The 27,797-nt window shown below is 43.5% G+C and overlaps 1 protein-coding gene across 1 annotated transcript in view; it reads left to right on the top strand.

The window, feature by feature from the left end:
• The window catches only part of EPHA4 (EPH receptor A4), a 105,195-nt gene that overhangs the window by 32,555 nt on the left and 44,843 nt on the right, over positions 1–27,797 (top strand). Inside the window, exons 4-5 of the mRNA XM_036388662.2 lie at positions 8,419–8,574; positions 23,650–23,988. Coding sequence (XP_036244555.1) covers positions 8,419–8,574; positions 23,650–23,988 — 495 coding nt within the window. The remainder of the gene's footprint in view (positions 1–8,418; positions 8,575–23,649; positions 23,989–27,797) is intronic.

The following is a 27,797-nucleotide window of genomic DNA, read 5'->3' as shown; positions in this document are numbered from 1 at the left end:
GACAGCCTGAGTACTCTGAAGAGCAGAACATCAGAACCCTTGGCTCAGAGCAGTGTTTTAGAGATGCCCTTAGCACCTGGGTCGGTGCTGGTGCTCTCTGCTCCCAAAAAGGACACGGCTGCTCCAGTGCTGCTCCTGAGCAGAGATGCTTCATCCTACCAGGGCATCTGTTCAGTGTTCAAATACTTTTTAAAAGTAAAAATGCAAACAGTGACCTGCCAAGTCCCCAGTTCAGCAGCATGTTCCTCTTCCTTAAAGCACTTAAATGTGAAGCTGTGTGTGCTTTCAGTGCTCTGCTGCCTGCAAGGAAGGCACAGGTCCCTGTGCCACTGTGCAGGCACAGCAGTGTCCCCAGTGCTTCCTGCTGGTGGCTGTCGGCCGCTTCGCTTGCACTGCCAGTGCTAGCAAATATCTTCCTGTAGAGAGCAGAGCAGGTTGGGATTTTCACTTCTCCTGGAAAGTGCTGACTTCTCACTGAGAAAGGCTCTTTTTTTTTTTTTTTAATGCTTATTTTCAGCCACATTTTTTTTTCACCTAGTCCTTGAATTTTTTAGCTTTCTATTTTTAATTTTATTTCAGACAAAAGCCCAATGCAGCAAGTGTTCTGTCCAGGGGCTGATTTTCCTTGGTGAGATTTTCCAGCTGTTCTCCCCTCTGGTGCAGGGCTGGGAGCTTTGTGTGCTGGTGGGGTTGACAGCGCTGACGTGAGATCAGGGTGCTGTCAAAGACCAGGAGTGAGCAGGATGTGAGAAATGTCAAGCTTATTCCCATCTACTCCCCCAGCTACCACAGCTGTAGCAGAGAAAAGGGTTGCATAGATAAGCTATTATTATTAATGCATAGAAATGTGATATTTTCAAATTCGTATATTTTTAAGAAGAATTTTTTTTAGCAGTTGTGATCTATCAGCTATGTAGCAAAGTTTAGAATAATTCTTAATTTTATTAAGAATTAAAGCTAATTTTTCATTTTTAACTTTTCTATGTATGTACCTATTAAACTTAATATATGAATTGCATATGCATTTAATTTATTGGTTTATGATTTTGACTATCTAGTCTCTTTAGAAAAAGGGGACCAATGAAGCAGATTTAAGCTTTTCAAATGATTGCCTTATCAGCATAATTATATTTCTTTTGCATGAGATGCAAGTTGATTTGTAACATTTCTGTAGAAGACAAGCAATATGTTTCTCTGTGTGAAACACAGGAGAAGTGATGCTGCTTAGGAGTGGCACTCCAAACCCACAAACCCTGTCCCTGCAGAGAGGATTGAGCAGTGCCCAAGTGCATGGCAAAAACATCTGGCAATTGGCTGTAAAGGCTGTGCAAAGAAAATGATACCCAGGTGAACAGGACCTCCTTGGCTGGGATTAATAGGCCATTCTGGTTCTTGTGTCACACACCTGGGAGTTTTGTTAGTGCCTGTAGCTCTCTCTTGAACAGATTGCCGTGTCAGGTGTCCAGTCCTGTTGTGCTTGTGCCCTTTGCTCAGCTGGAGACTTCATTTTTTGTGATTTGTTTCCCTGGATTTCATGTATATTAAAAAAAAAAAAAATAAAGAGCTCTGGAATTCAGGTTGTAAGGTTTTGGCTTGTTGAGGAATCAGGAGGGCAGTGAAGAAGCCCACATGGGCTGGTGGGTTTTAAAGGACAAGCTGCTGCAAGCACATGTACAGCAGCTGCAGAAGGCCAAGGTGGATGGGCAGGGAGCCCTTGGCACAGCTCAGACACACAGGAGAAGCACCCAGGAGGATTCTGGAGTGCAGCCATTGCCTGAGGATGCAGAGGAGGTGTTGGGAAAGCCAAAGCTTGGCTGGAGTTTGTCTGGTGTGGGACATGAAGGACACCAAGGACACCTGCTCCTGCAGGCACAATAAGGAAGGCTGAGGAAAACATGGTCCCAGGGCACAGTGGGGGAGCAGGCCTGGTGACCAAGGACATGGCAGAGGTACTGAATGCCTTTTTGCCTTGGCTTTCACTGGCAGTGTTGGCTGCTGGCCCTGCAGGTCCACCAGAGGCTGTGACAGTGAAGTGTTACAGGAGAGGGCTGAGCACAGAGGAACTTAAGTGAGGTGGCCCTGATGGGATGTGCCTGATGGTGCAGCAGGGTTTGGCTGAGGTCAGTGCACTGTGATTCCCTGCTGTCTCTGAGAGGCTGTGGCAATGGAATGGACACCTTGCAGTCAGCAGTGAGTGCCTCATCCCTTTCCCTTCTGAGGGTTCAGTGAGAGACCTTGGATGGCGATGGTGGTTTGTGTCCACACCAAAGATCACTCCAGCTCCTCACTTCTTAAACTGAAGTAGGCAGCTGACTTTCTAATGTCCCATGAGCCAAATAAAAATCTGGCCACCTGTCAGTGAGGTGATCATCATGTCTCCATGGGTGCACAATCAGGCAAGGCACTCTGAGATTTGCCAAAGATGTTTGAGTCCTGCTGTGACTGGCCTCATGGGATCAGTACCCAGCCTTAAATCAGCAAACCACAGCACTAGCAACAGACCTGCAGCTGAGGAAGCCATACTGGGGAAAAAATAACCCAAGAGATTTAATTTTTTTTAATGATTGTTCAGATTAGGTGCGTGAAAAGCTCCTCCACTTGGTTTATGCTGCAGCTTTGCAAAGGAGGTCTGAGTGCTTAACCTGCTAGAGTAGCTGCATGTACAGGTCCAGTGGCTTGGATACTCAGTTTGGATTTCAAATCATACTACATTAATGTTCCAAGGTCCCTTTAGTTCTGTTTTGAACTTCCTGAGTTTTTACCCAGTCATGGAGTAAAAGTGCTCTGCAGTCAAACAGTCTAGACTCTTCCCCAGTGGGATTTTTGTGTTTCCTTGTGCCACTCAAGCATCGAAAATACATGCTTAGTGTGTAGAAATACTGGTTTTCTCATCAGAGATACCAGCTAAAGATGGGGAGCTCCTTTTTATGTGTAGCAATAGTACAGTCATTATTAACAGGAGCCAAAGATCTTACAGTGTGAACATCAAAGGAATCTGATGTTATTTGGAAAGAGCATTTGGTATATCACATCACATTCTACAACTTGACTTTTAAGAAATGCTCAAGAGAAAGCTTTTTTTTTTCCCCTCCTGCTTGGCTTCTAAGGATCTTTATTTATCACCCTCAGGGGCATTACAGTGAGTAATTAGATTGGACCAGGAGAATGACTTAATTTTACAAGAAACTCATTAATTCATCCTATTTTAAATCTTCTCATTTCACCCCAAACCCAATTATGCTTGTAGTGGCAATGATCTGGAAAGGCATTGTCTCGTAGGTATCAGGGGCCCGCTGGGACTGCTGGGGTATTCATGTCGGGGAGACAAGGGTGACTCCCTTTCTTTGACTTTTAGGTCAAAAGACCTGGTTGCTGGGACAGCTTGACAATTAGAAAACCCTGATGAGCATTTGGAAGAAAAACAGCTGTACAATAATGGAAGGGTTCATGGTGCAGGGCAGAAAGCTCATCAAAAGAGACTATCCAAACAATTGAGTTCTATAATTAACACACAAAAATCTGTTCAAAAATGGTAATAACAGTAAAAGTAAGCTAAGAAGATGCTGCCTTCTTATGTGGCAGATGTAGTTTTGTTACGATGAGAGAGAAAAAATTCATCCTCTTAAAGTCTAAGAACAACATTCAAGGGGAAAAGTAAAAGTAACTTTTTGTTCCTGAGGGTGCAGTTAAAACCTAAGCTCAAAATATTTCCAGGGAGAAGAGCTGTAGAAAAAGTAATCAGTGATGAAACACATCAAATGTGCTATCAAAGTATTTTTTCAAGTCTTTAAACACAAATATCTTTTCTCACTGAAATGTATGAACGTGACATTGAAATATCTCTTATTAAATTATATGCCTTGTCCTTCATTTCACCAAGAGTACTATTTTGGAGTCTTTCTTTAAAGTTGGCGACAATCATTGACTTAAAAGTAGTTTTCCCTCTTCTGTTGTATGCAGAGAGAGATTTGATTCAAAATTGCTTCTCAAGGAATTTTGAAGTTTTCTTGGGTATGTATCTAACATATTTTTCTGCATCAAGAAATGGGAACTGGAATGCATAGCTTCAGACAACTGAGCTGATTACACAGGTTTTAGCAGCATTGCTTGCCTGTGATAATAAATGTTCTTGGGGGTACAGAGGGTTCCTTTTGGGCAGGAGGGTGCAGCAGGAGCATGGTTTGGTTGTGGTCCTTTTGTTGTGTGGAGGGCTCAGCCCTTGGCACAGGGATGTCATGGCCATGGCTCTGCAGCCAGTGCTGCTGGCCTGTGCAGGACTGCATCCCACAGGGCTTCTGTGATGAGCACTTCACAACATCTCTGTCACATTTGCTTCTAATATCAGTCTATTGACTTAACTAGATTTACTTGAATAAAACCACGTTTCTGTGCTTGTTTTTCTCTCTAGTCACTTTATTAGGTCCTAATCAGAAATCAGTATTTTCTTGGTTGCAATCCTCTTCAGCAGAGGCTGAGGCTTCAAGCAGGGTTTCTGATTTCTGCTGCCCTTGGTCCCTGGTGTCCAGGGCTGCTGCCAGAGCTCCTGCCCAGCAGTTCTCAGCTCGGGGCTGGCCCTCTTGGGCATTCCCCATCCCATCACTGCTCAGATCCCAGCCAGGCTCAGGGGTGTCTCCCATCCCTGCCTCCAGGCACTGCCAGAGCCTCTGCCTGGAGCTCCCTGAGATGTTTTTAGGATGTGCACTGCATTTTTAATAGTTTAGGAATTTGTCAGCAAAGAGGTTGGGATTATGTCTTTATTGAGCCCTTTGTGAACATTACACAATTTAATTTTTTTTTAAGGGACTATTAGGTGTGCCAAGCCTTTTCCTAACTCAGAAGGAATTACTGCCATTTCCACAAGGATAAAGGAACAATTTAAGAGCAAGTACTGGGGGATATTTTTTAAACAACTCTAAATTTGAAAGAATAATTTTCTTAAATATTTCCCCTGCCCCCAATAAAAAACCAACAACAGAGCAGAGCTTATTTAAAAATAGTTAAAACCAATTTAATCCGAGTATTTTGTTGTAGCATTGTTTAAAAAAATGTGATTAGAGCCCCATCCACTATGAGATGAGTTTTTAAATTCTGAAATTGCTGCCTGAAATTTTCTAGTCAAAAATTGAGCATTTGGAGAAACCAAGCAAGCAGACTTTGCAGCCCACACACGTATTCTTTCTCTTTTTTTGAGGAATCTTTAAGTCTGAAAATCAGGTTTTAATGTGAAAACAGAGTTGGAAAAACAGCTTGAGAAAATTTACAGCTAGATTTGACTGAAGTTCCATAATTCTTCAGAGCAATTTTTGAAGTTTTGACATGCATCACTCTGATATATTTGGAAAAAAGAAGGAAAAAGGCATGTAATAATGATCAGCAATGTTTGCCAGATCTTGTCTTGCTTTAAGAGAAATAGAAATCAAATAGATGTTAGTATTATAACTCAAAGACATCAGCATGATTATTTCAAGCTGATGTCCATTTAAATTAATGTGATTTGTTCTGAGGAAAAACTGTGAGGTGAAAATATTTTTGTTTGAGAATTTCCCCTGAATGTGGTGCAGTGGATTGTAACCGTGTTACACTTGGGGGTGACCTGAATGTGAGAAAATTTTTTTTCTCCTTCAAAAAACAAAAAGAAACCTCACAGAAAGAACTAATTAAGGCAAAGCTAAGAAATTGAACTCAAAGTTTGCATTGCACATGTGAACTAATCTTTTTACAAAGGCATCTTTCGAAAACTGTGTAAGAACCCCATTCATGCTGGGTCTCACCCAGCAAATCCTTCCTAGAAAAGCAGCTGCATGAAGATTTGTCATGAGCAAGCAATAAAGACTTCCAGGGAATGAGTTCTGTACAGGCTTCTTGTTTGCCTACTAAATCATTACCCTTCAAAAAAAAGTCCATCTGTAGTTGTAATAGGTGTGTCAGCAGCACTTCATGCTAAGAACAGCTTTTACAGGATTAGGTTCGAGTTTTTAAGTGGTGCTACCATGGAGCTCTTGGGGGCAAAGAACTCCTGGTTTAATGCAGCACATTCTCTAACGCCCTTTTATGTCTGTTCTGAAATGTGGTGAATCTCTGAACGCACAAAAATGAAGAAAACTGTCTTCAGGAGTAGTTGATTTTTGAAGCAAAATGGCTGTGTGTGCTTTAGGAGAAGCCAGTGTGTATGGAGAGCTTTCTTCAGGTCTTGAAATATTAATGATCTTGGCTTAATATAGTAGAAAAGAAAATACAGTGCATGAAACGAGGGGGAAAAAATCCTTGAGTTACAGAGTGTTGACCTTGCAGTACCCAGTGAATACATCTATTCCCTTTTGGACCGTGGAGTATGAAAAGATAGGGAGGAATGGTCACAAAAATCCTTACCTGCAATATTTTCTTGTCTTTCTAGAAGCATGTTGTAGCCCAAATAGGATTTTCAGCCTTGAGCTAAATTGTTGAAGTTGAATTGCTGAATTGTTGAAGTATTTTAATACCCCAAATATGCTAAAGATAGCTCACTGTTCAATGATTTCTGTGGTTCGTGATGTTCATATTAAGAGTAATATTAGTTTACGTGTTTAGTGTTAAAACTGTGAATGATAGAAAGAATTTTGTGGATAAAGGCAGTCAGATTGGTTTCCTCTTGTATTCTGTTTTTCAATGCCTTGTCTTTATATGTGGCAGCAAGATCCTTCCTGTGGGTGTCTCTCCTGGTCATACACAGACTTAGGCATATTTCTCATCTGAGCTGTGACAGTGAAAACCAGGAGTAATCTCTAAGACCAGCATCTGCCACTTGATTGCTGCTGTTGTTAAGCCCAGAACACATAGTGATATGGCAACTTGCTCACCAGATAGTGCAAATCATATATTAAAAAAAGAAGGGTTATTTTGTTTGTTTGTTTGTTTGTTTTGCTGGGCAATTCCCATCCCAGGCAGAATAAACTGTTTTCCAGGAGTTGCCTTTGCATTCTGATGGTGCCTGGCAGACACGGGGGCTTTGAATTTGTGTTCAGGGACCAAAATTGTTCCTGACATGGGGCAGGCTCGGTTTAACCCCTGCAGTTCTCCCTGCCAGAGCTGTAGCTGCTGATTTTAATGGAAACCCCAAGGCTGTTTGAAGCATAGCCAAAACACACCTTGCAAGTCAAACCTTATCTAATACCACGATGCATGTGAGCTCTGTAAATCTCAGTCACTTGAGCAATGTGTTTTCCCAGGCTCCTCTGGTCCTGTGGCAGCCCCCGTGAGTGTCACCAGGCTGATCTCCCAGCGCTCTCACACACGGCATGTGGCACATCGTAAAGTCAGGACTCGTTAAGGACATTTCATAAATGGCTTTGGCTAATAGGAATGAAGTAACTCACTCTTTTATAAACGTGTTACTAATATCCCCCTCTATTTCCTCTTATGAAGGAGAGCTTCATAAGAGAAGCAGGGAAAGAGTGAGGGGGACTAAGGGAAGGTTGGAACAGCAAGACTGAGCCCTAGCTGTGAGGGGACTTATGCCCTCCCAACAGGAGCCTGTGTGTAGCAGGGGAACCCTAAAGGTAGTGTAGGTGATAAATGACAAGATGTGGGAGTGAGTCACACAGTAAATACTGGGAACAGCATTTCTTTTTTACTGGTTTGCATGCCTGGGAGTTTTCTCTCTTCTCTGCAGTGCTAAAAGCCAGTGGTGGTGATGGTGGGCTTTTTTCTCTAGCCAAGGGAGAAATTTCTAAGATGACATACCTGTTAGCCACCATGAAAATGTGTTATTAATGATGCTAATGAGTTTTTTCCAAGTGATGTAAAAGTAGCTTTTATGAAGCTGAAGTCACCAATAGCTTGCCAACTGCACGTGGGCCCGGGTGGCAGTGGTGCAGTTACTGCTGTGCCCCAGCTTTGAGCAGGGGAGAGCATTGCTGATCTCCTCCCTTGGGGAGAAAGAGCCAATTCTGCCTTGCCAGGAGGGAGATGTGCCATTTCCGGGCATGCTGGGTTCCTGTCCCACTCCCTCTTAAAAATTGGCAGTGTCTGACTGTCAGCTGCCATTCCTTAAGTGGTCATAGAATAAACCAATTGCACCCCTTTTGTCACGCTCTCTGTGTGTGGGGTGCAGGTGGACATGGGTTAAGCCACAGTGCGACTCCACAGTAAGCACAAAGAGGCAGCTGATTTTCTGGCAGTGTCAACAGAAGAGTACAATTTTTTTTTTGCCATCTCTAAACCAGCTTTTAAAATGGCTCCTTGTTGGAATTAGAAATCAGTATCCCCTGACGTAGGACTACTCATTAAGAGTGTGATGATTGTTAATTCTTCACCTGGGGCTAAGAGGACATCATTAGATCTCTTTGAAACGTCTCCTGCCTTGATTTTGAATGAGTAAGCTAGCAATTTATGATCACAGCCCGGGCCAGTAACACTCTCCCTTCCTGTTCCTCCATCTAGCTTGCAAAATCGGATACTACAAGGCTCTCTCGACTGACGCTGCCTGTGCCAAGTGCCCTCCCCACAGCTACTCCATCTGGGAAGGCTCCACGTCCTGCACCTGCGATCGCGGCTTCTTCCGAGCCGAAAGCGACGCTGCCTCCATGCCCTGCACTCGTGAGTTGGTCTTTGAGCAATCTCCTGCCCCTTTTATCACCTATTCTCTGTGTCTCTAAAATGTGCTCTGCTTCTGACAGCAGCATTCAGTAGCTCTTGTGGCCCTTTGCTGATGCAGTTTGCATTTTGGGTCACACTTCTGAGTGACAGTGTTAGTTCTCAGCCCTCAGTTCCTAATGGTGGCATGGTTGTGCTGACCCTTGTGAGGTTGTAGTATAAATAAATCAGGAGACACAGCTACAAAAGAGGGACTTGCACACCTTAGTAACACAGCTAGAAGTAAAGTACAGGCCTCAGTTCCAGTCTGAGCACCTGGCCAGTAGAGCACATCACCTTTCATATCTTTAAATATGAATATTTGTAGAAATTGTGAAATCTTTCCTTGGAATTATATGACCTCAGGTAAACAGGCAATATTTATAATCTCATTATATTTCTAATTTGCTTGAAATATAGCTGGTGACCCTTAGGAACCCAAGTGTTCATCTGAAAGGGATGGTAATAATAAATCTTAAACTTTAATGAAACCCCCAATGCATGGTTTATTTTATCCTGTGTACGTAAATGCATCATGTGCAGCAAATGGAATTTCCTTTAGCTCCACCAAAATGCCTTCATCAGGGAGAAGGAGAGAAGCATTGAGCACAGTCACAGAGTTGCTAGATAAACTCCTTGTCCTATGTGTTGGTTAATGGCTCATGCTGTTGAAGACCTGGGATTCCAGGCATGTCCTGGTGTTAAATTGTGATCATCAATTCCTTGGTTTTCACTTTCTTAGGAGCAGAGCAGTTTGAAACAATAAGTGAAAGGGCTGTATTTTACCAGGGGGATATCCATGTGTGGCATTCTCTGAAAACTATTGGAAGTGTTTCCAGATTTTTGGAGTTCAGCTGTATATTTATGTAGAGGAGAGTGTGTGTGTGTCTGAGTGAAGAAAAGCTGAGATACTTCTTTTGTAACATTTTAATATATTGAGGATTAATTTTGTGAGAGATGACTCACATTTATTTAAACTTTAATTTCTCCCTTACAAGGCAGAAACAGAGCATGTCCATAACTAAGTTAGCACTCATCCCTTCCCCACCCCCCCTTGATTCCAGCTGTTCTCCAGTGATTTCCTTCTTTTCAGCAGTGAGTTCTGCTGGGTGGTGGTTGAGGAGGCCAGGGCATAGCCAAGAGCAGCTGCTTTTGCTTAGTAGGAAGCAGAGTGGTGCATGTATCCCTTGCCAAGTATTGACTGGGAATGGAGTCTAACTGTATTGTGAAACCTTGTCTAAATGGGCAAGAACATGCTTTCTATAATATAATTTACACTACTAGATCTAAAACGTGACCAGTTTGATAGAGAAAATTTCTTTCTGCAACAACAGAACTATTGTGTGAAATGTACACCCTGAATAACATTATACCAACAAAAGTTTTTCAAAGCCCTGGTCCTTGTGAAGGATATTTTGACCAAATTGAAATCAAATTAGTAATCAACTGGTTGAATTTAAATAGGCATGTGCAGTTAGGGAAGTATGAGGGGAGAGCAAAACATTTCCAGATGGGGAAATGGTAAGCAAATGATCTGTATGTTTGCTGGTATTATTGCAAAATGTACCCCTGCAAGCTTAGCCCTTTTTTGTCAAGTCTTGGGCCTGCTGCAGCCACTCGTCCCCATTCCTGTCTTGGCAGATCAGACAAAGCTGAAGTTCCTGATCTTGGTCTTTTACCCCAAAAATACAGAGAGGAAAGGAGAAAAGGCAAAGGCTGTGGTGGTGCTGGCCTCAGTCTTCATCTCTGCAGCAGCCTAGGAGGGCTTTGCAGGCAGAGGCAAGCCAACACCACAGTCCTATGGACGCCTGCTCTTGGAAAACAGGCCTGTCTCTGGAGGTCCTGGTTCATAGCTTTGCATTTTCCTGTAGCTGAAGGGCTTGTATTTCTGTGATCCAAGGTGAAGGATGCCACAGGAGCTGTTTCTGAGCTGGCCTGTGGGCAGCTGTTGCCCCCCAGCCCTGCTGTGCCCCTCTCTGAGCCCTGCCTTAGCTGTGCTGGGAGGGTGGTGCTGTGCAGGGCTCTGGGGGCTCTGCCCTTGCCATGCTGCCCCTCTGAGTGGCTTCTGCCCATGTATCCCAGGCAAGTGACAGCATTCAGAGGGCCTCTGCTGATGGAAGGCCCTTCAGAAGAGGGTCCCTGTTTGTCTGACTTTCCTGACAAGACGTGTAGACAGAAGGGAGCATAAACATCAAAGGTGTTTTCAGGTGGATTCAGACTGTAATCAGTTCTTACCAGTTGGTTAAACCAGGTGACAAACCCAATTCCCTTGTGCTGACAGCCATAATAATCAGGCACCTTCTTTGTTCATTATGCTCTCTTTAACTCTGGTATTCTCATTCAGGCCTGCATTTAGTAATCACTCAGTGTGACGGCACACTAATGAAGAAATAAAACAGTATCTGAGATCCATTCTTCTAGCAAGAAGATAGACTCTGCTCCACTGGCTTGTAAAATCAGGTTTCTGTTCACTTGGAGAACTATTAGACCAGGTGAATAAAAGTAACATTGGATAATTTGGAAAGAACACCTGGATTGGACTGTGGATTGATCCCTTCTTTATTATTCCTAAACACTTTTTAAGATTAAGAACTTCAGCCTTCTTAAGATGTGTTTTTGTAAAGCTTTGACCCTTGGCTATTGATTTCCTTTAGTAGTAAACTGGCTGGCCTTGTCATTTATCTTGCCTTCTAGGTTGGGGGAGGAAGGCTGTTAGGACTTTCCATTAGACTGATTGTGCTAGTGGATGAAAGGGAATTAGAGAATTTCCCTTCCTTTTCCTTTCTTGCAATTCCCATGATAAGTAACAAAAGCAGTAGCTACTTCCTGGTGTGCTGGCCAGGAGAGGTGCTCCAGAGTTTTACCCTCCCATAGCACTACTCTCTGACATTGCTGTCCCTTGCTGAGCTGTAAAAACTGTGTCTAACCTCAGGTAAGCCAGGCATCAGGCTCCTAAGCGAGTTACTCAAACTCTGGTTTTAGTATTCTGCTCTATTTCAGCTCTGCTAGAGTGAGTAACTATGTTTGGTGTAAAGTTTGTGCAAGTAAGAGCAGAATGTGGCAGTGTGGGTGTAGAGAGAGCAGAGCGGGCTGTGTCAAAGGCCAGGCAGAGACCCTGACACACATGTGTGTACTGGTGCATGTTTCCCCTCAAACTTGCTTCCTGGGGATAATCATCAATGTGTCTGTCACCACCGAGGGGCAGAGCCAGCCTGGATCTGCTGCTTTGGCCAAACTTGGGAATTCAGACTTTGAGCTCTGAAGCACAGTGGGCTTGTCAGCTGAGTGCTTTGGGCAAGGAGATGGCATGATTGACTTGTAATACACCTGAGCCCAAACCATGGGAGACACTTTTCCCTTTTGGAAGCAAAAGTAATGTCCAGGCAACTCTACAGGCCTGCATTCTATTTCAGTACTTGCAGAGAGGAGGGGTCTTTCATAAGGTTAGCAATGTAATGGAGAATAAATTGCCTTACCCACACATGAATCCATGAGGCAGGAAAACAAATCAGTCTCAGTCATGGCCCTTGTCCCTGAATTCCCTTCTCTGTAAGGAGATACCCTGTGAATTGCAGCCTGGTGCAGGCAGGTGCAGTTCCCACCCAAATTAATGGGCATTGCTCCTGCGTCCCCACCATTAATGAGTTGGGTTCTCTAACTCTTAACAAACAATGCTCACATTATGAGCCAGAATGGGACGGTTTTGTATTGTTTATGTTGTCTGTTCAATTCAAATTATTAATGATTTTTAATTGGGAGCCCTTTACAAAAGAGAGATTACCATCATGGACTGTCCAGCTTGAAATCTGCCTCAGTAAATGACCCTGAATAATTTAGTCAGTTGTGTCACCCAAACAGGGACTGATGGATTGATTGATACTTTGTCATGGCCTGAAATATTTCAAAAACTGTTGCATTTAAGACAGTTTGTACCACAGAAGCTTGGAGATTATAAGAGCAGATGTAGTGAGATGCAAGAGAAGAGTGCCTGCTTTAAAAGGACCTTCTCCAGTGTAGGTTATCAAGAAACTGAATAGCCTGACTTCAAACAGCAAACATCACTTACTTGTCTTTACATTCCCCTCTTCTAATTGAATTTAGTGCACTGCTGTATTTCCTTCAGAAAGTATATTGTTTTTAAATTACCATTTCAGTGCTATTACTCAAGGCTCCTGCTTCTAATGCTTTCTGACAGTTATCAGCATAATGAACCATAATGAAATGATGAGCAATCTACAGTGGAAGCTCAATGTGAATTCCACTAGAGCTGTGTGACTGTGTTGTTAAAATTTGAATGCACATTAAAATAACACTGTCCTTATTTGTTTCCAAGGTCAAGGCTTTAAAAAAGGTTTCAAAGGTCTAAACACTTCAATTTTGTTAATGTTGCAGTGTAATATATACCCTTAACTTAATCTTGTGTTACATTTAACATATCTCAGAGATAAATATTTGACCTGCATTTTCAAAAAAAAAGAGTGAATTTACCTACCTAATAACTGTGGCTGCAAATGAGTAATTACGTAGGACCTGATTATTTGAGCACATGTTTATAATGATTGCTTAAACTATAAACAATATAAATAGGCAAATGTGCTCTTTTTCCTTCAGCTGAATTTGTTCCTTTTCTAAGTTTCCAGTCAGATATGGATTATCACCACTGTGGCTGCCAGGAAAAAGGGAGGCAGGATACCCCACACAGTTGTGCTGGCTACTGCATTTTAGGTGGCTTTGCACTGGCTTTGCCACACTTCCACACTTGTGCTGGCACTACTTCAGTCCTCTGCTGTTGGAGCCTGTTCTCTGTAGTATGAGGTATATGCCAGTAGAGCCTCTGATCTTCAGAATTTAAATTTATGGCATAATAACTCTTCCACATCTTTATATATATGTCTGCACCTTCAGTAAATGATTTTGTTCTTAAAACATCCTGTGATATTGTTCATTATGTAAATAGCACATCAGAATGCCTTTTAAGCTGTAGCACAGCAGTTACAAGAGCAGAGGGAACAGTGGGTAGGCTGTAAGGAGAGAATGATTTTTCTTCTCCACGTAGGCTGGGAAAATGGACCATCCATCCCTGCATTGCTGCCAGACTGAGAGAAAGGGATTGTGAGTGATGGGAATCTCAAAGGAGAAAGCTGTCTCCCCTTGTGTGTGGTGATGGGCTGAAGGAATTGAATAAGAAGGGGAGTGGTTATGGCTTGAGAAGGGACGGGAGTAATTTGACAGTGTGTGTTTATAATCAGTAGACTTGAAATCATCACTCCTTTAAATACAGCAACTGTTTATTAGCTGTCTTCTGATTTTCTGGCCAGAGCCTTAAATTAACAGAGACATTTACTCAATTAAATGGGGGCTTTGATTTGGTTAGTCAGGATCTAGTTCTGTAGAGTTGTTGAAGTAAATTAGAGGGCAAACAGCATAAGAAATTCAGCAGTTGGGCCAATTACAGAACAGCTTATTTTTCTGGTTGGATTTCTTTCCTGTCAGACTGTCAGATAACTTTCTGGTTTCCGCAGTAGAATTCTTTTTATCTCGAAAGCGTGAGTGAACACAGGTGGTATTGTCTGCAGCACAGTGCATTAGAGTAGATGTGATAACATGGCTTAGCATACGTGACAATGCAAAATGTTCTTATATAGCAGCTCTTGGAAGGGAAGCCTAGAGCACAAAGGAGTGGTACCTGCGAGCATCAGTTTCCCCACACCTCTGCCAGAGGTACCTGGAGCTCTTTGCTTAACTTCTTTAGCCTTTTTAGGAGAGGAGCTATTAATTGGATTGTTCTCTGGGTGAAAGGAACAAAGCCTATTGTGAAGCTGGTAACTGGGTTACTTCTAGCAAGTAAATAGGAAATCGTACATTCCAGTGAAATGGGCATTTTGTCACTGGCGCTGCTCCAGCATCCCTGGCTTGGCAGGATTCCCGCTGAAGTCAAAGGAATCTTGCCCAAGTAAATAAATGAAGAATTGTTTACCAAATCATTTGCCTTATTATAACCCAGTTGTAAAGCTGACTATGCAGAGAGGAGAGAGGGTGGAAATGGAGCAGATTACTGGTATTTAAGTGACTGCTGCATCTTGTGGCCTGTTGGCTTTGGTCTCGCCAGTTGTAAAGCACATAATCTGTGATGATAAATGGTCAGGAATAGCCAGGCAGGCAAGAAGTGAGGGCTGTCAGAGATGCCTTTGCTTGTGTGAATTAGCCCACAACAACAGGGGACCTGTCCACAACTGCTGAAAGAAACAATTAGTGGCAGCAACATATACAACTGTCTGAGGAAAGTGTGGGCTTTATTTGCAAGCTTAAACGTACAGGACCCAGGTATTTACTCTGTGTTAGAACTTTTCTTTCAGATGGTTAGAGATCAACAACAAAGGCATATCTGAAGGGCATCACAGCTCACATGCTGAAACATCGACAGCTCCACTGCTGTACAGGTTCAATAAAGCCTTATGAGATGGAAAGAGGAGGCCAAAGTGCTTCCTCTTGAACACTGTGCCTGGCATGGCTTTGCCAGACGTTTTAGTCAGTGAACTTTAAGGTGTTTAAAGACATTGATTATTTAACAATTACTTTCTTTGCACCCTCTCTACAAATAGTAGAGAAATACTCTCTCTTTTATGCTCACTGAAATACTCTCTATTTCACGCTCAGCCCTGCCCCGGGTGAGGTGATTCTAGGATCATGATCAAATTAAAGAGCATTGATTAGAGTTGTTAGAGGCCATCCGTACAGTACCAGTGGGGTGAGGCCTTGTTGAGAGAGCAGCAGTGTGACCCCATGGATGAGGCCGCCAACACGACCCGCAGCCTCAGCAGAGCCCCAGTGCTGCCTCTGTGCCTGAGCCAGCCCTTTCAAAGGCACCTGATGTACTTCCAGATATGCTCCAAGGATCTATGGAAGCGTTCATTGTATGGATCCTTTTATTTTTTGTACACCTCTTTATTTGGTCTCTTTATTCTTGCTGTGTAACACACAAAAGCTGGCTCTCAGATCTTGTACAGCAGATGTGCTAAACTTTTCCATGCTTCTGATAGAGCATTTCTAGTCAGGTTTTCTTGCCATTAGGCAGTTGGATGCTTGCTCCCAGGTGCCTGCTGCTCCTTTAACTTATCAAAGACTTTGCTGCTCCTCTGTAGTGCAGCCAAGGCCAAGCTGCCGATTCAAAACAGGCCAGTTCATCCTGGGCTCCTTTTAAACCACGGTGTGTCATAGCAACCTTCCCTGTTGTATGAATCTTGTTTATTATGTAGCGAATTAGCTCAAGATTTCTGAATGCCCCGAGTTGCCTTTGAAATCAGGGCAGATGAAGAGGGTCAGCGTCCCTGGAGCAGCCTCATAAAGAGGATCCTTTTGTCAGTCCTGGTCCAAAGCCCATTGAGGCCTGCTGGTCTGCCTGATTGACTTTGATTAGCAAACACCCATAGCTGGCACACAGCTGCATTGAACAGTGTTTTTGCACGGCTTTCACAGTTTTAGGGTGAAGCTAGAAAGCTTCAAACTGTAGCAGATTATTGTTTTAATTTTAATACAGTATTTTAATATTTTTTGTTTGTTAAAATAATTTTGAAATGGTATCAAGCTAAAGTCTGCTTTTTCTGCCTCAAAAAAGAAGTGATATTTTCTTCAAGAAGAGTGTGGGAATGGTTAAAGAAGATTAAAGTCTTTTCTACATGCTTGAGGTTTTCTGATGTCTGGTGGGAATTGCCAATGAAGCTTCCTTCTGATTTCACACTGTCAGGCGAACGCAGGCTGAATGCAGTGTGACAACCCACTTGAAAATAATTATCCCCACTGCCCTGGCTGCAGAGACATCCGTTACCTGCTGCAGAAATGTGCTTTTACACACGTGCCCAAGCAGATGGAGTAAATTATTTTTTTAATCATTTTCTCCTTCCAGGGCTCAAAAGTTTCATCATGCTAGTTACTTAGTCACATACATACCTTTAGAAAGCATTTCTGTTTTAAAGGAGGTACATTTTAAATGCACTGATCTGGTGACTGACAGGATGCTCCTAACAAAGGCTTGCCTTCTTAAAGGTATGTGTTTGAAATATCTCCATTAGCACTTCCATGGAGAGTGTGGGTTTCAGTTTGCATTTTTAATAGATCTCCTCCCACAGCCAGATCTTTCAAGGTAATAAATCTTAACTATAACAGAGGCTAGTAGTAAATAGATGTGGTTACAGTCCTAATACTGATAATATCAGTTCAGTCCTTAATGGGTAATGTGTCTGCCAGAATAATTCACTACCACTGTTGATGGCTGAAGACTAAGCTGGCATACAAAAAGGAGCTCCTCAAGGAGCCCTCTGCCAGGCTGTGACAGAAACGTGCAGACAGGCAGCTATTTGTGGCCAAGAGAGCTTTATTTTGGGTGTCACCAGAGTGGGTTTCTTGGAAGTGCTAAATTCACTTCAAAGGAATTAATTGTCAGAAAGAACCCTGTGCTGAAGTGCCTTTTGGTTTGTTTTGTGATGTTTTTGTTTCTCAACGCAAGAAAATAGTATATTAAGGCTACTTGTGTCTGATAAAATTGGCCAAACCAAAGCCCTCAACTTTATCATCAGTCCTGTGGCCGTGGGACCTCTGAGAAGAGGAAAGAAGAATTTTTTTACTCCTGTCTGTCTTTGGTGAACAAAAGTTGTTTGCCCAAAATTTGGAGCTGCTAGTTGTCTAGTGTAGGATTCTGGAGTCCTGTCACCCTGGTGCAGCAGAGAACCAAGCTGCAAGGTCTTTCTTCTTTCTTCTCATGTTATGGGACAACAAGGTCACTGAGGAGCTCTTTTGCTGGGAATAATTTCTTTCTCATCTCCGTTCTCTGTGCTTTAATCCACGCCTCCTAACCATACACTGTTGCTGAACTAAATTAACTGGTTTAGTGAAGACAGTATTCTTGATGTCAAACAAGTCTGTCTGGTCTCCTTGTAGAAAACTGTAATTGAATTTACCGCATACACCCACAGAGACTTTTAGAGAAACACCTTGCTGGGCAGATCAGTAATAAAAAAGGAAGATGTAAAACCAGGGATATTAAAACCTTTGTCATAACCATTTTAATACAGTTCCCCAGCACAGTGCCCTTACAAGTCTACCTTCAGATCCCAGGGTTAGTTTTCAGGGATATTTTTTGGTTGTGTGGATCTGTCGGGTTTGCAGCTGTAGGGAGGAAGGGAGGAAAGACTTGGTTGGAGTCTCCCTGCACAACCAGCCAACCCTGCCTGCCTGTGTTCCTGAAGCCCCTCCAGCTTCTGGAGCCCAGCTAGAGCATGTCCTCTGCCATGGCTTTGGGTGGGTTTGTGGCGTATGGCATTTGTCAGGGGAGGGGCTCTCTCCTGCCCACTTGTGCCTCTGGGGTGGTGCTGCCCTTGCAGTCCTGGCCTGCCCTGGTTAGACCCTGTCCTTGGGCACACTGCAGTCCTGGGGTCTGTGTTTTCTCCGTGGTGTGCATGAAGGGTTGGGCACAGTGATCCCTCAGGGCAGCAGGAATATTCACTCAGTTGTAGCTAATCCCCTTTGTGCTATCATTCTTTGCATTGGGGTAGACATTCTTTCTCCTTGGCAGAATGGCTTTGCCAGATTCGTGAGGCTGGTGAGGCTGAGCCTCCTACATTTGTGCTGCTGTCCTTTGGGGACAGGAAGAAAGGGGCTTTGGGATAACGTTCTCAGCTGGATGACATCCAAACAACAGTCAAACAAGCTGGTGATGTTTGACTCAACTATCTCTGATGCCCCTTAGTCTTTAGGGCAGCTGATTTAAATGGAAAATCCTTGCAAATAAACAGCTTACTGAGGTGTTATTATGCCCATGTTAGTCTGCAGCCTGGTTTGCTTCCCAGCTATGTCCCCTTGCCATCTGCACCCCACAGGTGCTGCTTCAGTCCTGGAGAGTGAGTTCATTACTGGGTCTTCACTGTGGAAGCTCTCTGTGAGTCACTGCAGATCCCTGGTGTGCATCATCAAAGCTCCTTAAGTGTGCCCACAGAGACCTGTAATCCACAGACAGCTGGCACCCAGGGATCTCCTGTGGTCTGGAAGGAAGGAAGGAGACAGTCAGGTGTTGGTATGTGCCCTTGTCATGGTTTTCACCAGGTCCCTGTCAGTTGTACAGGCATGTGTGGGAGGCTTCTTACTGGAGAGAGACTTGAGTGTAGGAAGGGAGGGAGAGAAATGTTGATAAATGAAAAGTTAAAATACTGCCTGAAGTTGTAGAAAGAGTGCTAAAATACTTCCTTTTAATACAAGTAGTGCTTATGCTATTAATGCCTTAAAACCTCTTGTTTTGCTGAATGTTTGTTTAACATAGGGTGTGTTGTCCTTAAGACAGACAGATCTCTCTATCTGTGGATGAAAGACAGCTGGAATGGCTATAGCCTATTGCAGCAAGAGAAAGCCAAACAATCTGCATTGCCCAATATATTTAAGGAAATCGAATAGGAGGGTTGAGGAAGATGGCAAGATTAGCTTGATGAAGATTATTTGTTGCTAAACAGACTCTGCAGTGTTTCCCTCAGCCCTGACACACACAATGAACTGCTCCACCCAGGGCCTTCCCATTTGCTTCATGGCTCACTTGATTTTGATGGTTTTATTGTGAAGCAAGATTTATGGAGCCCCAGGAAGGAATAAAATTGAAAACTTCCGTTCCCTGTGTTCCCACAGAGGAGCCCCCTGTCCGTTCAGGGTGCTGGTTAAAGGGGCTGGAGAGGGATCCGGCTTTCAGGCCCCATGATCAAACTGTGTCCCCTTTGCAATCACTGGTGTGAGAAGACTGACTGGCTCTGCACATCCACCCTCAGATTCTGTTGTCCTGTTGCAGGGGAAACAACAGCACCTGCCTTCCTAACATCATAAAATGAATTTTAAAATTAATCTGTTTTCAGAATTAAAATGTTTAGATTTAATTTTGATTTCCTGTAGGAACTGTCGCATTTTCAAACTGTTCCAGGCAGTGTGGCAGTATTAGCTCCATTCTTCCACAGTGCCAAATAGCCCATGCAATAGCAAGCTTCCATTGGCAGGAGATTGATGAAAAATGCTGTAGATCGTGGGACTTGTGACAAAATTACAGATGGTGGTGGTGATTCAGAAGCACAGGTCCTTGTCTCCTCTCTCATCTGCCCTGTAGCTCGATTCTTCTGCCAGAGGACACAGGTTTGTGGAGGGTGATGGTCTGGCTGTCAGGATGCTGTTCCCTGTGGAGTCCTGCTAGCTGGGCTCATCCAGGTACTATCCTGGGGGCATTTCAGCCTGCCCTGGCCTTAAAAGGGTTTGTCTCATCTATGGACAGAGGCTCTGTTGTCAGAAACAAAGCAAATCCTGATCACCATTGAAGGAGCGGATCCGCCCTGTGTTTTAACATCTGAAACCAGGCCCATCAATCTGAAGCTATTCCTGCTCCCTGTGCCAACAGCTCCATTGATGACTATACTCCAGGAAGAAAAGAAATTGCTTTTCCTCTCGCTGTAATGTCAGCCCACCATTTGGAGACTCCCCTACATCTTCCTTTTCATGCTGGAGGTGGTGCACTCATCTCTGTGACCTGCAAGCATCTGCTTCCCTGGTTTTCCACTTCACTGCATCTCTGTTTAGACACTGCAGTGCCCTGTCCCACATACTAATTACTGACTTTTTGCTTCTGAGGAGCTTGATTCATTCTGGCACATTTTCCCATGTGAAACTGGACTTAGAGCCTTGGAAAATATCTTAATGGACATCAGACTAAGTCTGAGTTTAACCCCAAACTGGCTGCTGTATCTGAGCTAAGAGGCACATCTTTCTGACTGCAGCTGTGGTAGTGTGAAGCCTCCCCCCATGGGGGTCTTTGCTTTAGGAATACCCTCATGAAACAGGGATATTCTTGGCCCTGGCAGAGCTGGTGCTGCCTGGGGAAGGAGGTGTTTGCACTGGCACCACCTCATCTCAGCTCTCCTGGCTGTGCTCTGAGTGGATGCTCTCGTGTGTGTGTCTGCAGAGAGTGAACGCTCTGTAGAAAACGCCTTTTGCTGTTCCTCGCTATCAGGCTCTTGGTGTTTCCCTCAGGAGCAGTTTCTGTTCAGGGCTTGCTGCTGGCAGGTGCTGAGCAGTCTCTGGGAGGACACACAGCCTCAGCTCCCAGAGCCTCTGGCTGCTGCTCCGTGCAGGGCTGACCTTCACCGTACAATGTGCACCTGGGCTTGCAGCCTGCTGAGGCTGCTGTTCCCCCCAGAGGCCTGTGTTGGTTTTCCCGTTCCCTTGACAGTGCAGAGGCACAGGTGTTGTTACCTTGTGCACCTGCCTGCCCTGAAGAGAGCCCAGGTGTGAGGCAGTTTGGGGAAGCCCAGGCTGGAGAGAGTTTGGTTCAGTCCCTGCTCAGCAGTTCCTGTGCTGCCGCTTGAGTTCACGATTTCAGGAGTGTCTTCCACCTCATTGCACTCAGAGTTTATTTTTGAAAAGGAAGCTTGTGTATTTGCAGGCTAAGCAGAGACCACTTTCTCGTACCCAGGGGAGCTGGCAAAGCCAGCTTTCGGGGGAAGGAGAGCTGCTTATGGGACAGAGGCATTGGGCTGGGACATGGGACAGTTCTGACCACTGCCCAGATGTGCAAAGCATGTCCTGTGTGCCCTTGTCTCACCACATCTCTCTCTGCCTCCATTTCCACATGGTGAATAGAGATTAAAACCAGTTTCTTTCCTTTTTCTTTCTCGTCTGGTTTTTGGATCAGGAAACATCTCTTACTGTGTTCAGTAACTGATCTTTGAGTAAAAGGGTTTTCTCCTTAGGAGTCCAAAATGCTGCCAGTGCATAAATAAAAGCCATGAATGGCAGCCTGGTGGTGCAGCAGGCAAGAGGGCTCCCTGGCTCAGGGGCTGGACTCAGCTCTCTCTTCTTGCAGTAATTCTGTCTGTCAACCCCAATTAACTCAGAGACTTTTTCAAAGGTTTGGCAAGAAGGGAGGATTTCCCTCCTTTCAAAATAAATATATTAATTTTGTATTTTTGAAATCAACACAGACAAACAACCCCTGTTTAGCTACCCCTGCCACAGAGACCTTTCATTTGGGTACCGAAGACCCATTGGAGCTCTATGTCGTTTAAGAGTCTTTTCTTAACCTAGCTAACTCTCAAAATAAAAGTCCTGTCTCCTGTTGAGCATGTGTTACATCAGGTGGATTCAAATACAGACCTGAGGAGGTGATGCAGCCCTCAAAACCTTGTCCTATGCAGCCTGTTCAGGCCTCAGGCTTCCTTTGAGATGAACCTGATAAATTGAGGAGGGAGCCACAATTAATCTTCCCCATAGTCATCCCTTAACAGCTTAACCTTTCTGCTGTTACACTTGATGAGCCACTTTGTAATTTCAGTAGAATTTCACATTTTCAATATGTTTGGTTCCTGTCTTACCACAATGACTGTTTTTGTACCTTTGGCATATGAGAGATTATGACTTACTTATTTATACACTTAATGGAAAATGTTGGTGTTGGCTGATTCTTTTTTGCCAGGTTCATAGTTTCATAATGTTTGACAAATTCGCCAGAACTTTCTCCTTTCCTTTCTCCTTTCCTTTCTCCTTTCCTTTCTCCTTTCCTTTCTCCTTTCCTTTCTCCTTTCCTTTCTCCTTTCCTTTCTTCTGCAAGGAGATCTAGTTGAACTTCTTTAGAATTGCAACCATCAGATGTATCTTGATGAAATCTAGGAAGTTTCATGAGCTTTCCTATGTCTTGAATTTGTGACTTTACAAAATTATTTCCAGTGTTTTTCTGCTAATACTTTGTACGTAAAGCTCTGACTATCAGTAAGCAGAGCTATTTTTATCGTGTTCTGGTTTGGATTGATACATTTTGCAATCTTCATTCTCATTCTGTCTCATTTCAGTTTGATGCAGTGCTTACCTGCAGCCCTGTCCCAAAGCCCTGTGTGTGTCAGAGTCCCTGTGTGCTCTGCCCCAGAGCAGGCTGCCTGGCAATGGTCAGGGAAGCCTTTTGGGATGGATGAAATACCCGTCTCTTTCATGGCTTCACTCTGAATCATCCGCCGAAAATTTAAGGGTACAAAAAGTGTGTCTCAACTGTATTGAAATTAGATTAAGAGTTGCAGGATTAGCTCTTCTGCATTTTCAATTTGCCTGTGGGTTTGAGGCCCGTGGGGATTTAAGCACATCAATAGGATTTGTGCCCATGCATTGGTCGGCACGGGCAGGGCAGGGAGAGGTGCTGCAGGTGCAGGAGCGTTTCTGCCTCTGGGCTCTGCCCAGCCTGCCCAGGGAGGTCCTGCCCAGCCTGCCTTGGGCTCTGTGCTCTGATCCCATAGTCCCTGTGCTGGAACCTGCTGGGAGCTCTCTGGCAGCGTGTTTATGAAGTCTCCCATCCCTGTGGTGGAAAAGCTGACCTTGTGTCTCAAATCCAGCCTCATTGCCAAGCTTTCTGTCTGGTCTCTTGTTTCTGACCAGGTTTCTTTTATCAGCCCTTCCTTCAGATGCTTGCCATATTTTCCTCTTCAGTTCTTTCACTTTCTCCAACACTCCCTGTTGTAAACTTTATTTTCCATCTTTCAAAGCCTTAGTTCTGTGTCTGGCTTCCTACTCAAATCTCCATCCTGCATGCTGAAGTGTCATGTTCAGGTCCCTGCTTGATGGGCTGCAGTGTTCACTGAATGTGATTTGACATCAACTTGTCTGGAAAATATTGCACTTATATTTTTCAGAAAAAGATACCTTGAGATATTTCTATAATAATTTCAATGAGAGTCTGCCTGTAGGTAATGGAGGACTTTGAAAATCTCAAGTGAAGCAGAAGTTTGTGTATTTGATGCTTTGTTTAGGAGATAATGGAGAAAAAAAGAGTGTAAGATATGTAAATTTAACATTTTTCAAAACAAGTGTAAACAGTGAAAAGGAAAAAGTCCCACTCCTGTTTAATTCAAATACTGAGCTCTCAGGCTCATTCAACATCAGAGTTGCACAGCATCTGGGATGTGCAACTCTGATGTTACTATGTAGGCTTTGGGTTTTTTTTTTCCTCTTAACTAAAAACACATGTACTTTTTTTCTTTTTAGGCCCTCCATCTGCTCCCCAGCACCTGATTTCCAATGTCAACGAGACCTCAGTGAACCTGGAGTGGAGCCCCCCCCAGAACAAGGGTGGCCGGGAGGACATCTCCTACAACGTGGTGTGCAAGCGCTGCGGGGCGGGCGAGCTGAGCCGCTGCCGCTCCTGTGGCAGTGGGGTGCACTTCAGCCCCCAGCAGAACGGCCTGAAAACCACCAAAGTCTCCATCACCGACCTCCTGGCACACACCAACTACACCTTTGAAGTCTGGGCAGTGAATGGAGTGTCCAAGCAAAACCCCAGCCAGGACCAGGCTGTGTCAGTCACTGTGACAACTAACCAAGCAGGTAGGAACATAAACAGCAATGCCCTTCCTGTCTCTGCTGCCTGTTTTTTAGGGAAGCTGTGATTTCCATTACATTTAGCATTAGCAAATGAATGCCAGGAGCCCTAAGATGTGTAACTGGGTCAAACCCTTATTTTCTGGTGATTTGTATGGATACTTTAAATGCTTCAGAGGCAGGGAGAGAGGAGGGTTTGGGTGCTGTGTCTGTGCTGCAGCACGCTGGCACGACGCTGGGAGGCATTCTGCAGAAGCACAACAGCAAAGCTGCCCTGATCCCCCCTGGCCCACCAGCAGCTCTGCTGCCACCCCCTGTACGGGGACACAAGGATGTCCTTGGTGTCTGCAGAGGGAAAAATACGTGCCTGAGGAGCACAGGGTTGTGCTCCTGCCCCCCTTGAAAAAGGGCAGTGTAAGATTCAATGAGTGGAACGAGTGGGCGCCCGCTCGCCTGCCTGCTCGCTCTCCTCTCCTGGAAAGTCAATTAGATTCTGTCCCCTTGTTAAATAAATACCTCCTTAACCTGCTGCTGACAATGTTTCGATTGATCAGAGCTGGCATTGCTGTAGAAATCCTATATGAGCTTTCAACTTCATGCTGACTGATTTTTGCCTTTCATTCATCTGGGAGAGCAAAATACTATTTCTGTGTATACTAGATTATTTCAGATACCCTGGGCAGCTCTGCTTTTTTAGTACCCCATGCTTGACCTAGTAAGGGCAAAGGCTGCAGCAGCAGATTGCCGTTTCGTTTTGATGCTAATTTGTTTGATCTTTTTCTTCAATTCCATGAAAACATTTCTTAGTTTGCAGCCAGCTCGGGTTTAACGCACAGGGTTCCAGTTGAATTTTTAATTTAATGCACAAAATTATATACATTTGAATATGACACTCTTCTAAATGCAAATGAGATCTCCAGACTGTCAGACTGGCTACAAGACCGTCAAACCTGTTATCTGATGGCTCAGAGTGCTGATTGCCTTCAGGTCCCACAGATGTTGCAGGCATTCAGCACCTCGGAGCGTAGCTCACAGGGTATCATTTATTACCAGGCTTACGGTGTATGAGACAATATTAATATTGCATATTTTGATAGGACCAGACCATATAAATATTTTGAATTCTGTTTCCTAGTAGATGTATGTGAAAAATAGGTAGGCATAGTCTAAATCTGCAGATTTTAGCTGTAGTCCAGGCCATGTCAGTATTACCAGTGAGAGATACATTCAATTTTGCAGTGACAGTTACAAGCGAAATTGTCAAGTCCGTGCTGAAGTGCCTTTGAAAATCTGGTCCAGTGTTTTTTGTTCTTCATATACAGTTGACAGCATCCCTTTTAAATTATGATTCAAAAATTCAAACCACCACTTTGCCTAGTGAAAAGAAGACTAATAGAGAGCAGGGGCTATTAGGGAGTCTTGGGAGAAAGCCGTGGGAGAGTGCTGTCATACGCTCTACGAAAAGAGAAGGTTGAGAACAGCAGCAGGGACAGTGTTTTTGTGCTGTGAATGCCTAGCAAAGAGAGTATTTCTGACTGATTTTGGCACGTCTAAGGATTAGTGGATGCATATATGCATGAATAAGTGAGCAGGATCCATCTACCGTGTGAAAATTCTACCATCTTATGCTTTTATATGCAAACCAAAATCTGATTGAATATGCAAATAAGAATTGATTTTGTTTATTATCCATGAGTAGTATTCTTCCCATCAGGAAATTTGTATTTTTGCCAACTTTTCCAATTTTGAAACATGCCCAGTTTATCAAATGCGTCAGAGGGACAGAGAAAATTATACTGGTATAAATGAAAATTAACTCCAAGGTGCACTGTTCTCTGTTCTTCATACAACTTCGTGGTTTCTGCTGCATAGAAGATCTAAATAGAAATGTGTGGCCTAAACCTACAGATCCCAGCTGAGATAAATAGCCTTACATATGCAAATTGTCTCATTGATTTTGGTGAAACTGCTTGCTTGAGTAAAGGTTTGTAAAGTTAGACCCTTGGGTTTTACAAGTACTCATCTGTTTAATCATTGTAAATGTGTGTCTGGGGTGCATTAAAATCCTTGTGCCACTAATTTTCTTTCACTATATTTCATTATAAAGAAATCATGTCATGATGGTGCACTGCCACGGGCTTGGTTTTCATCTTGCACTTTTCTTACACTAATGTAAAGCTGCCTTGGTTTCTTTAAGGCAATTCTAAATTCAGATTAGAGCCAAGCTCCTCCCTTAACAGCACTTCTTCCCTGTTTTACTGATAAAAATGGAGCCACCAACACTGAAAATTTGTAGATTACTTAATTGATTGTGTTCTCTATGCTTGTGCTTGATAGAAAAAAAATGTTGTCAATATGGGGAGTTTTTAATAATTCTTTACATATGAGCAGTGCTTTTGGGTTGTCTTCTGGAGAATTTGCTAGAACTCTTTGCAAGAGGTGTATCTCCTGAGTTAAATTCAGTAAAGATGAGAAGTATACAAGAGTACAGGGAATTCTTCCTCACAACAACTTCACCTTTCAAATTTTCTTCAGTATAATCTGAAGAAAATAGGCAGGAATTTTCCAAGCAGTTTTTGATCAGTGAGGATCAGGAATCTGGGTGTCTGTGTGTTTGCTTGCCATGGTGCCAGCCCCTGTGCAAGGCGTGCATTTGGAGACAGGCAGAAAGCAATGAGAAATCACTTGTGGTATATTCAGCACAAAATTGATGGAATGCATTGCAGTGACATAAAAGGTGCAGTTGAAAAGCACAGGTGGGTTTTTGTTTGCTTTTGTCGTTTTACTCCCGAGATAATGAAATGAGGCAGTTTGCTTTCCACTCTTCATTTAGAAGCTCTCTTTTCAGTTTCCGATACTATAGAAAAGTGTTCAAATTAGAATAAGATTTGCCATTCACGGTAGGATCAAAAATAGTTTGAAAAAGTATTTTTCTGCTTCTTTGGAAAAGGTATTGGTTATTATAGATTGCTTATTTTTCCAAAAAAAAAGCTAAATTTCAGGCTTTTAAGCAAGTAAAAAATTCAATCTCCTAATTAAATACTTCACTGTTGTGACTTTTTAAGAATTTTGAATTAATTCAGCTCATTGTTCTGCATGTTTAGTATTTTATTTTTTCTTTTTTAGTTGGGAACCATTACTCTTTTCCCCTGTGAGATTGAAAAAATAGAAAAAGCAAGGATGGAACACTGAGTGGCTGAAACTTGAAGCCAATGTCCTTAGCACAATGAGTACTGCAAGGGCTGATATTGGGGGTCTCACCATTGGCAGTGGTGGCTTTTGGGCTTTCAGTTTTCAATGAAATGAAATCAGCACTTTGCCCATCCTTAAAAATTTGTGAAATGATTTGTGGAAGAGATGCAGGCCAGCAATTCTCATGTGATGCTGCTAGGAGAAGCTAATTTCAATGAGGAACTCTATCAGGCTGTTGACTGAGTAGCTCAGAAATCTCTGGGCTTCTTGGTTGGGTTTTTTGGTTTTTATTCTGCTGAGGTTAGTACTGCGAAGCTGCTCAAAATGAAAAGAAAAGCTCTCAATAAAGAGATCTTGTTCACAGCATGCAGGAAGCTTGTGTGGTTTTCTTTTGAAGATGCACTGAACAGTTTATATTTTTATTAAGGCTTAAGGAGCTGAGCTGTTTGTGTCTCCAGCCTGAGAGGCAGGTTCCCTGCTCAGGCCCCTGTGGGGGCAGTGCCACAGGGACAAGGTTTTTGCATGGATGCTGAAGGCATTCATAAGGCAGGGGAGTGGTGTGGGGGGCAGAGCCTGCACAGGCTTAAATGAGATTTAAAATCCAAACTTATTTTCCTGCTTGC

This window comes from Molothrus ater, chromosome 10 (genome assembly GCF_012460135.2).
Source record: "Molothrus ater isolate BHLD 08-10-18 breed brown headed cowbird chromosome 10, BPBGC_Mater_1.1, whole genome shotgun sequence".
NCBI lineage: Eukaryota > Metazoa > Chordata > Aves > Passeriformes > Icteridae > Molothrus > Molothrus ater.
Note: the sequence above shows the minus strand (reverse complement) of the source record. Positions and strands in the feature narration are given on the sequence as shown.